General features: G+C 34.0%; 1 protein-coding gene across 2 annotated transcripts in view; it reads right to left on the bottom strand.

The window, feature by feature from the left end:
• LOC106469148 overlaps positions 1–10,049 on the bottom strand; it is a 93,323-nt gene extending 83,274 nt beyond the window's left edge. Inside the window, exons 1-2 of one of the 2 annotated variants that reach the window (XM_022397577.1) lie at positions 9,979–10,049; positions 1,035–1,143 (exon numbers count right to left, since the gene is read on the bottom strand). In XM_022397577.1, the coding sequence (XP_022253285.1) occupies positions 1,035–1,071 (37 nt within the window). In that variant the 5' untranslated portion in view covers positions 1,072–1,143; positions 9,979–10,049. Of the gene's footprint in view, positions 1–1,034; positions 1,144–9,817 lie in introns of both variants that reach the window. The other variant, XM_013929613.2, reaches the window with a different exon arrangement.
• Positions 10,050–12,213: the final 2,164 nt, after the last annotated feature.

The raw sequence follows: 12,213 nt of genomic DNA, 5'->3' as shown, positions 1-12,213 counted from the left end.
ATGTTGTGTTTTTCCAATGACTGGGAACCAGTGGTAGTGCATGAAATAACTAACTAGTTTTTACGTATTTTGTAATTTATATTCTATTGTTTCTTTATTGTTATTTTAATTAATAATATTGGTTAAAATGTTTAAATATATATATATGTATTTGCTTTTATCATTTGTATATATATTATATATATACATGTATTTAATTGTGAATATTATTTTCCATTATTAAGGGACAGTTCGATCTTGAAGATGTAGCAGCTGAAGACTACCCTGGGTCTACTTGGATCTAGTGATGGTAGACTTGTAACCAGACACACAGTCCTGAGAACCAAGGTTAGGCCTAGTGAGCCACTGAGGGATTTAATACTTCTAGCAACTCAAACTGAGCCTTGGCCAGTTGAGGTAGTATGGGCATGTCAAGCAGATGGATATAAAAAGATACCCAAAAAAGACAGCTCATAGGAAGACCATGGGTGAGATGGAGACAAAATATTGAGCAAGCAGTTGAAAACAGAGGAACGAAAATTATATCTGTAAGGAGTGTATGGCAAAGTTTTATGGGGTGATGCAGCTGACAGGCTTTCAGCTGAACAGGAAGAGGAGGAAGAGATTTTACATTATTAGCTTGGTATACAGATTTAGGACTAATGTAAATTTCCTATGTTGGCCAAACCTAGAGGGATAATATTGTGATTACAGCCAAAAATATCACTAACATTGAAGTACCAAACTGATAAATCAATGAGTTCTAATCATTATAAGTAGTATTCATTACTGGGTTATTTCTTAGTTCTGATCTATGTAGATAGCTTGATTTGATCATACGTTCAAGAGCCACCATAGTGATTAAGTCCTATACAGAAGTCTGTCTCATGTTATCTATTCACTTTCAGTTGCACCCGACTATTCCCACATCAAAACTGTTTCAAATGTTGAGCCATTTTATTCATTATCCAATTTAAAAACAACAGTTTACTACAGAATTATAAAACGAATGATTTGTTATTTTATTACAGCACAGCGACAATTCAATAACTTACCAGATATCCCAGGCATCATAGCAGGAAGGTTCGACATTCGAGAGCATATCTGACACTATTGTTGTGCGACACATGAGCTCAGAACCTCAGCATACAAGTTTCTCATCTTCTGAAATTGAATGAATGCAGATTTCTGATATTGTCAACAAAACAAAAATTAAAATAATTTTTGTATTGAGCATGGTAATTGTTCAGGCACTTTACAAGAGTTTTAAGTGACATCTAGCACCCATCATAGATTAAATTACTTGTACCTAAGTACATTACATTATGAACATTAAATAAGTAGTTAAGGTCCAAACTTATGTTCAATTTTGTTTTATTTGTAACTAACTTTCAAGATGATTTTTAAACTTATCCCTGACAACAGATGTCAACATCCTGATTTTAAGAAAAATAAATAATTATTTGTAAACATTTACTTCATAAACTTATCACATTCATAATAACATATTAACAGCTAAACACATTTTATCAGTAAACACTCTTTTATACATAAATGTTTATCATCACTGTCTTTTTCACATTTTTGAATGAGCTATCACATAGTGCTTCGTGATTATATACACTCTATTTCAAATTTCATATTCTATTTTAAGTTATCTAGTTTTAATGATACAATAAATTTTGTTAAATTGAAAATATATCCTTCAAAAACCAGATAAATCAATTTCAAGAATTATGTCTTAAACTTAACAAAGAATATTTCTCTATAAGGTCATCAGATAGTCCTCCAGATATTTCATATGGTGTTTCAAAGGTACTTAAAAAAGGTTATCCTGTTAGACTTATTGTTTCTAACATATGGTAATGGAAACACTGGTTAAACAATTGTATTGCAGGAGAAAGATTCATTTCAAAGAAGCACAGAAGCTTAATCACATCTACAGAATTAAAGTAGGCCAAACCATAATGAGTGTACAAACATGCAACTGAATATATTAGTATTTCATGTATAAGTCCTTTACTCTATCTTCTTATAGCACAAGGCTTAGTCAGCATGCTGTCATATAATGTATTGCTGGAATGTTCTTTCAAACACCCTTTAATATGTAAATTACACAGGTTGTTTCATTGCCTCTTGACCTCCTCTTCACGTAAATCATAATTCCTTTAGTGATGTTCAAATCTGAACAATAGTCAGGCCAGACAGGGGTCCTAGTGCTCAGATCAGAACACTGGTCAGGCCAGACAGGAGTCCTAGTGTTGAGATCAGAACACTGGTCAGGCAAGGCAGGAGTCCTAGTGTTCAGGTCTGAAACTGGTCAGGCAAGGCAGGAGTCCTAGTATTCAGATCTGAATACTGGTCAGGCCAGACATGAGTTCTAGTGTTCAGCTGTCTGTTTTTGTCCTGATAGGTTATTAAAATGTTTGTAAAATGCAGAGGATCACTATCCTGCTAATGAGACAGGTTAGTTTTACCACACTGATGACAAGTCCTTATGATATTAATCCTGATCACTATGAGAGGAACCTCAGGTTCAGACATTTTGTACCTGTGCTTGGTTGAGCAAACAGTGGCATGTAGCTACCATCTATGGGATATGACAGAATGTCTCTAGGTCAGAATACTGTTTAGCGCCTACAATGATACCATTTTTGCACCCTACATTTGAAGGTAACACTAAATGGAGGTTGAGTTATCCTCAGGGGTAAATTATCACAGCAAAGAAGCCCTTTGAAGATGATCATATTAATTCTGAGATTGTTAAAAAACATTGGAAAGTTTAAAGAATATAAAGCTCCTGAGTCAAATAATATTTCCCCAACAGTTTTGAAGGAGGTTAAGGATTGGATAGGAGGCACTTGCTATTATTTTTTCTAAGTCCTTGAATAATGGGAAGATACCAGCAGATTAGAAGTTACTCCTCTTTTCAAGGGAGATGATAAAAATTGTCTATTAATCTTACATCAGTAGTGGGAAAAGTTTCGGAAAGATGTTTTACAAAGCCATTTAATAAAGTTTAACACTCAGGAAAAAATCTTGCCTTACAAATTTTTTAACATTCTTCGAAGAAATTATCGTTTATGTAGATCAAGTTACAGGTATGGATTTGGTGTATCTGGATTTTCAGAAAGCATTTGTCAAGGTACCACACAAAAGTCTTGTTAGAAAAGTTATTTCTGTAGATGTGGGGCATAGGTTGACTCATTGGATAGAAACCTGGCTGAATGGAAGAAAGCAGAGAGTTGTCATAAATAAAATTCAGTCAAACAGGATTATTGTCACAAGTGGGATATCTCAGGGCTCAATGTTGTGGCCTTTGTTCTTACATTAATGACATTGAAGAAGGAATGGTCAATAAATTATTTAAATTTGCTGATAATATTAAGATTTTGGGTGTTGCTGGCTATGAGGAATATGTTTCTGATTTACAAAAGGATTTTGATCTGTTTGTGAGTTGGGTGAATAAATGGCTGATGGGTTTTAATTATAATAAATGCAAGATAATACATATGGGTTATAATACATAATTTGAACTATAAGTAAATTTTGGTGGGAATAACTTTAACAGTATTATTGAAGAAAAGACATTTGGTGTCTTAGTTGATCAGTTCTTAAGCCAGCAAAGTAATGTACTGTTGCTAGTGGTAGGACAAATAGGATTTTAGGTTGTATCTGTTGAAATATTGAATACAAGTCTAAAGAGGTTATAATTTCATAAGTTTACCACATTTGGAGTACTGTGTTCAGTCTGAGGTGTCTTACCTTAGGAAGTACATTGAATTGTTAGAAAGAGTTCAGATTAAAGCTATTAGGATAATACTCGTGATAAAAAGGTTGTCACACAAGGGCAGATTAATATATCTGCAATTGTTTTCTCTTGAAAAAAAGGAGTTAGAAGGGATCTGGTTTTGTTCAAGATTGTTAAGGGAATTGATAGTGTTGATGAATGATCATTTTTCCTACTTAATGGTGAGAATGATAAGATTAAGGAACAACACAAATATAAATTTTGCAGTATAGGAGTCATCTTCAGCTAAGACAATTTTATTTTTCTAACAGTGTGGTTGACCTTTGGAACAAGTTGCTTTCAGATGTGGTGGATGTAGTTATGGGAGTTTAAGGAAAGGCTTGAAAATTATTTTAATGATAAGGGCTGGCTTTGAGTGTTTTATTTTTATTTTAAAGTTTAGTTAAGTGGATGGGATGGCCTAAATGAACTGACAGATTCCTTGTTGTCCTTAAATTATATGTATGTGTGTATAAAACACAAACTCCTGGTTAATTAAGTAACTTCTTAATGGAACTCCACAGCACATAGGAATCTGTTCATACTTCTCTGCTATCAATGTTTTATAAATTTTTACTAAATCTCCGACACCAATGGAGTTGGTAGAGATACTATCACAATGATGAAAAGATTCACTCTATGATTCTTTGTAGTTGTTGTACTTGGATAAGGGACTTTCCCCATTTCCATCTTTGAAATATGCTGTTGTTGATTACTGCTAAACAACTCAAAGTTAGACTTATTAGTAAACAACACACTCTCAGGCTGAACAACTAAAAACTTTGATTCATTGGTAAACACAATACCCTGTTTCAAGCTTTCTCATCCAACTTTTTCATTTCCACTATCAACTTTAGCCTTTTCTTTTGCTTTCCTCTCCACATCAGTGGTTTCCAGGCCACAATGTGTTCATAGATGCTGCACAGAGCTAAACTGTTTCGTATTGTGCTGGGTGTGTCTTAATACACCTGTATTTGAAGCCAGATTATTGGCCAATTTTACAGAAATGTCTCCTATCCTGCAAGGAACATGTTTTAAAATGTTTGAGATCACTAGTGGAAGATTTAATCCTTCTTCCTAGACTGGGTTTATTAACAAATTTCCTGAACCTGCAAAGCATCTTTATACAAACACCCAATAAAACATTCAATTTGGCTTCATTCTGTCGCATGGAATAACTTTCACCATTTTAAACACCAGCTGTTACATGCTTATCTTAAGGTATTTCCTTCCTGGAGACCATGTGATCTTTAACACATGCTGAGGAAGTAGGCTGGTATATCACACTCTGATTGGTAGGATGACAACCAGTCACAAAGTACCATAATGTACCACTCTCTGATTGTTAGGATGACAATCAGTCACAGAGTATCACAATGCACCATTCTCTGATTGTTAAGATGACAACCAGTCACAAAGTACCATAATGTACCACTCTCTGATTGGTAAGATGGCAACCAGTAACAAAGTACCATAATGTACCACTCTCTGATTGTTAGGATGACAATCAGTCACAGAGTATCACAATGCACCATTCTCTGATTGGTAAGATGACAACCAGTCACAAAGTACCATAATGTACAACTCTCTGATTGGTAAGATGGCAACCAGTAACAAAGTACCATAATGTACCACTCTCTGATGGCAATCAGTCACGAAATACAATACTAACATAGACATTCTACTGAACTGTAAGCAACTGTCACAGGTAAACTCAAACATATTTGGCTTACTGAAGACAAAGGAGAAAATCAGGAATAACTGGTATAAGTTTAAACAGACAGATAGTTTGGAAGAAGTGTGGAAAAGCTAGAGATTTGGTTAAAAAAGAAATTAGGAAATCCAAAAGGGCTTATGAGAACCAGCTGACTGATAATGTTAAAACTAACAGCAAAGTCTTCTTTTAAGTATTATAAATTTAAGTAAATGTTAAAACTGAACCCTAAAGGAAAGTCAACCACTTTACAAGTTTTAAACCAATAATTTCCTGGAAAATATAGAGCGAGTTTACATTTTTTACTTTTCTCAGGGGTGAATGTGCAAAGAAAACCTTGAAAGACCAAACCGTCTCTTGTTTCTGTACATTATGTTAAGTTTAAAAAAATTGTAGAGGATTTGAATAATTATACCACTGTGACTTTTGTTGTAAGGACACGGAACCTATATAATTATGGACCAATTGAAATGTAATCTTAAAAAAATATGGAGAAAAACTTGATGACCTAATGAAGTACCATTCCATAATATATATATATTAAGAATGCACGGGTAGTAAAATTTGGCCGAATACCAGGTACCTGGTCACTGAGCTTTGGCTGGGGCTGAGTGTCAATCGGGACTGAATTCTCCCGTTACCCCCCCAACAAAATATATACACAAAAATTAAAAACAAAAACAAAATTGACATTTATTACATTTAACCAAATAATCACCAACAGAACATTCATGTTTTACTTTTAATGCCTAGTCCCAACTTCTCAAACCCTAACCCCAAAAATCCACTTCTTAAGCCATGCCTGTTATTAATCCCTATTGTTCTCTAAATCCCAAATTTCAGCATGCAGTCAGTCTTTGTTGCTCGGAACATTTTTTTTTTAACTAAACCAATTATTAACAACTTTCAGTACTGCATTAGTTGCCACAAAGATTAGGGCTTAGATACCTAACTTCAACACTCGGCCAGATCCGTACATTACCAGTTAGCCCAATACCCGGCCAGGGCCAAATATCTGGTGGGTACCCGTGCATCCCTAAAATATATATTGTTGTGACCTTATCAGTTGTTTATATATACATATATAAAGATATCTGTTGTGATAAAGTCACAACATTTATAATTATGAATCACAATGTTCATCATTGTTTGAGATTCTTGGCAAAGCTTCAACTTTCAGAATATATCCACCTTTGTAGAAGTTGTTTATTTCGACCTTCAGAAGATTATTTTCAAGGTTACACATTGTCATAAATTATCAATTTGTAGTTAAAATTTTATGACATTAATGATAAATGTGAAAGTGGACTGAACATAGTTTTTGTGGTTAAAAAAAGGAGAGAACAGTTATTAAATTCTAGTTAAATGAAAAAACAAATATACTGGAGAAGTTTCTTTAAGACATTTCTTCATCATTTATGTCAATGATATTGAAAGACAATTGCTAGGTTTCTAATGAAAGCTGGAGAATCATAACTAGCATTGTCCAGTGGTCAAACAGCAAGATAAAAATGTTTCAGTATTGTCTAGTTTAGAAATTATGCTCTAAGCATTAAATAACTGAGGAAAGACTAACTCATGCTTTTGTTTTGTTAATGTTGACATTATAGAGAGGGGAAAAAAGGTCTAAATATAACTGTTAAAAAAAAAAGATAATGTACAGCTGGTTAAATCACCAGGTCATGGGATCTATTTGATGGCCTACATAAATATAAATGTTAAGTTTTAAAATATTGGGGTTACCACAGCATTGTTTAAGACTAATTATCCTTCAATTAGTCTCATTATCCCAGGAAAAATACTGCAATTCTGAATCTCAACAAATTGATGCTGATTATTCTTCAATTGGTCTCCTTATCCCAGAGAAAGAACTGCCATTCTGAATCTCAACAAACTGATGCTGATTATCCTTCAATTGGTCTCCTTATCCCAGAAAAAGTCCTGCCATTCTGAATCTCAACAAATTGATGCTGATTATTCTTCAATTGGTCTCCTTATCCCAGAGAAAGAACTGCCATTCTGAATCTCAACAAATTGATGCTGATTATCCTTCAATTGGTCTCCTTATCCCAGGAGAGTACTGCAATTCTGAATCTCAACAAATTGATGCTGATTATCCTTCAATTGGTCTCCTTATCCCAGAGAAAGTCCTGCCATTCTGAATCTCAACAAATTCGACACTGATACTGATTATTTTTCAATTGGTCTCATTAGCCAGGAAAAGTACTGCCATTCTGAATCTCAACAAATTGATGCTGACTATTCTTCAATTGGTCTCCTTATCCCAGAGAAAGAACTGCCATTCTGAATCTCAACAAATTGACACTAATACTGATTATTTTTCAATTGGTCTCATTATCCCAGGGAAATTCCTGCCATTCTGAATCTCAACAAATTGACACTGATACTGATTATCCTTCAATTGGTCTCCTTATCCCAGGGAAAGTCCTGCCATTCTGAATCTCAACAAATTGACACTGATTATCCTTCAATTGGTCTCCTTATCCCAGGGAAAGTAGTGCAATTATGGATAAGTATAGTATATCAGAGTGTAGAGCTGATACATTACCTTCGGCCAGTTATTACATTCATAAGTGTAACATAATATAGCTGATTAATCAAAATTAAAATAAGATCAATTAATGTCATTAAAATCATCAACTACCCAACATTAGTGTTTCAATTAATCCAAGTATTGTGTTATATCACTAATTTATAATTGTCTTTAATCTTACTGTTTTACTGTGTAATATTACTGTTTTTATGTTGTAATTTATAATTTGTGCAACTATTTTCTTTAGTGTTAAATAAATTATAAATGTACTTTTCCCACATTGTGATGTGTTATGTTTTTAACACCACACCTCTCACCTTCCTGTCCCAGTATAAGTTGTGAGAGTTACTAGCATGTCTCAATCCTGCAAGTCAGAAATACTGGAACTTAGTATTTTTACAATGTCAGAGTATGAATAGATTATTATATACAGTAAAGTATTTGTGACCTGGCATCTTTGCACCCAAAAAATGTATGTAACTGGAAATTTCAATATCCCCAAACAATCATTGTAGCTAAATGGCACTTGTGTGGTTCTGTTTATGGTTGTTTTCTTTCATGTTAGCAAGCTTCAGTTGTTAGCTATTTGTATTGTGATCCACATTTAAAATACTGTAATTACAAATGTTTTTATACAGCTTAAGATATTTAGAACATTTATTATTGTTATAGATGTAAAAATATTGTACTTTAGAGCATTTACAAAGTGTCAAACTTTTTCCTGCAAAATATAATATGGGAAACACTTTTGTAATCAGAATATTCACCTATCCAGCAAACCTGGGTTTGGCATATGCTGACAATAAAGATTTTTACTGTGTGTATATGTATATATATGTATTAATTTTAGTTCAAAATGTTTAACTTTTGGTGATGAAACTTAATTAATAATTAACAGAAATTAAATGTTAAGTTACAGAGCTCTGTATTATAAAATACTAAATAGATATATTACACAGAATAAGCATTAAGGTACTTAAAAAGGCACATTTATAATTGTCCTACCACTTCTTCAAATAAACATTAAGGTACTTAAGAAGGCACATTTATAATTTTCCTACTACTTTTTTGAGGGTCGTCACTGATAGGTGAATAAGTAAGCAAAATGTATTTATAATGACAAACTGTTGGATGGTGCCTTTAGGCTTTATTAGACATGGAGCCATTACATGGAACTCAAACCTTCCAGCAGTTTATCCAGTATAATTCCATTGTAATTACTCTTGTGTTATATTCAATATTTGATTAGTATTTACAAAGCAGAAGTAAAAATGTCTACTATCAAATCTAATTAAAACTAGGACATAATCCTAATATTTATTAGATTTCTTATTATGAATTAATTTATAAAATATAAATTGTAATACTCAGCTAATAATAATAATAACATACTAACTCTAGTAGTAGTACGGCTGATAAGTACATATATTATTAATATTATTAATAGTATACTACTAATACCAGTAGTAGAACTAATAATAATATTATACAACACTATACTTTATTATAGTTTATAGTACAATTACTAGTATTACTATTACTATTAGTACAGCACCCATCGTATAATTAATAAATTATAATTCTTAATAAGTTCATGATTCATCATACTCTAGACTTACTTTAAAGTTTAACTTGAAGTTAGTATTAGTATTCGTACTAGTACTAATTAGGATTACTAAAGATAGTATTTAATAGTAACACTAATTACTAGTGATAGTAAAAGTGGAATTGTTCATACTATTACTATTATATAAGTATTAATATTACTTTTTGTACCTACCATTTTATTTCTCGGGAAAAACAAAATAAATAATTATTTCTCCTAAAATCTAACTAAACCGAGTTTTGATTTTACAGTATATAAAATAAAAACTGGCGAAAACAATCAAACAACTCCGCACTAAAATAATAATTACTGCAGAAGGTCTAACTCTAACCTACGTTTCAAAATCTCAACACCAAAATGTAGGTCACGTGTCATGTGCTGCTGAAATATTAGTTTTAACTTCCACCCCCACTCTTGAGGGAGTTTAATTTGTTTTGCATTTCAAGTAACTACCACTAGATGGCAAAAATCGTTAGTTTATTCCGCCCCTCTGAATACCAGTAAATAAATACATGACGTAAAAACGAATAAATAATATTAATATGTTATTAATCCTCATTCTTAATTCTGATTCGTAAATAATATAATTGATATTTTAAACAATTACGCTTTGTTTACTTATTCTAGTTCACACCATAACAATTGCATTTCATGAAATCAATGATATTGTTAGAAGCTATATTTTCAATATATTGTTACGTCTCCGTTTGGTAATTGATTTTCCGTAACTTCGTTCCGACGAAACATAAGCGACACAAGTTCTTTCTTAATAAAAACTAATTTATTCTTTCCGAACACAACTTTACCGATACACTCAACTTCAACAATCGCGCTAAACAAACGCTATAACGACGAACGTGCTCAATAATACTTCTGACTGCAGATCAGTTACTCACTATCTACGCACACATTACCTCCCGCGTCACGTTGTCCCCTCTTATATATACCCGCCTACCCTATATCTAGTAAAAACTAGAACATTCACTAAAGTACAGGATAATTCTAGAAAGTAGAGAGCGTGAGAATCGCATGATCTCGATGACGCAACAATATTGTTACGTCTCCGTTCGTTAGTTAATTTTCCGTAAATTCGTTCTGACGAAACTTTAGCGACACAAGTCCTTTCTGAAATAAAACTGGTTTATTCTTTCTGAATATACCTTTGCGATACACTTAATTTCAACAGTCGCGCTATAATTCTCAACGAACGTCTCACATGCTCGACTTCAACAATACTCCGTTCAATTACACATTCTCTGACTGCAGTTCAATTACTCACTGTCTCCCCGTCGCTTCGTGGCCAGTCTTATATATACAAGACTACACTATATCTAGTAATCTCCCGACAATTCACGAAGGTTCGAGAATGACGTGTCGTGATACTAGTCACGTGACCTCGATGTCGTAATACTGCCCCTTCCTTAGTATTGTTCGTCCCGAACAATAGCCACATACATTAAACCAATAACAATTAACAATGACTTAATTGAATGTACAGAATTACAAACACAAAATTACAATTCAACAAAGTCTCTTAATTTTACGGGACGTATCTTCTTCCGTACTGGTCTCCGTCTCGTTGGCTTCTGCTTCATGTGGGGTTCATCTGCTTCATTAGTAAATGTCATATCATCGATAACAGTCACATCAGTGGTAGTAACTTCATCAAGAGCTTCACCGTTTCTCTTCTCAAAACAGAGTAGAGTTTCTTCTTCGATGTTGGCTTTTTCAGGTGACACCTCTTCAGCAGCGTCATTATTATTATTCCTTTGTTCACTTCGTCCCAACTGAAATGTCCTGGACCGTGATAACGTCAAAGCCTGTTGGCATGCATCACTTTTGGCTTACCTCGCCGACCACATTTTATCCGGAAAGTCACGTCTGAGAGACGATCCACTATGTCATATGGGCCTTCCCATGGAGAAGACAACTTAGGAGACTTCCCTTTGGTCTTCCTGGGATTATACAACCATACCTTGTCTCCTGGTTCAAAGCTGACTTCAGTAGATCTCTTATCATAAGATAGCTTCATCGAATCAGCAGACGTTTTCAAGTTTGAACGCACTTGATGGTGAATATCATCCATCCTTTCGGATAACACTTTCACAAACTTTGACACATTTTCAGGCAACTCTTCATAAGGTGGGCGTCCTGTTAACAGATCCATTGGCAACCGAAGTTCCCGACCAAACATCAACTTTGCTGGAGTGTATCCAGTGGTTTCATGCTCTGCTGTACAATAGGCCATCAACAGTGGAGGAAGTAAGACATCCCAGTCATCTTGGCGGCTATTACAAGACTTTGCCAATTCCTGTCCCAGTGTCCAGTTGTACTTTTCAACCATCCCATCAGACTGTGGGTGCAGTGGCGTTGTCGTGGTCTTTCGGATGCCAAACAATTTGCAGCATTCTTGGAACACAGCTGATTCAAAGTTACGGCCTTGATCTGAATGCAGTTCATGTGGCATACCAAATCTGAAGAAGAAATCACTAATAGCCGAAGCTACAGTTGTAGCTTCCTGATTTGGTGCTGCACATGACTCAGGCCACTTGGTGAAATAATCCATCACC

Source organism: Limulus polyphemus, unplaced genomic scaffold (assembly GCF_000517525.1).
Source record: "Limulus polyphemus unplaced genomic scaffold, Limulus_polyphemus-2.1.2 Scaffold3325, whole genome shotgun sequence".
NCBI classification, from domain to species: domain Eukaryota; kingdom Metazoa; phylum Arthropoda; class Merostomata; order Xiphosura; family Limulidae; genus Limulus; species Limulus polyphemus.
The sequence above is the reverse complement of the archived record's forward strand: the minus strand, read 5'-3'. Positions and strand labels throughout refer to the sequence as shown.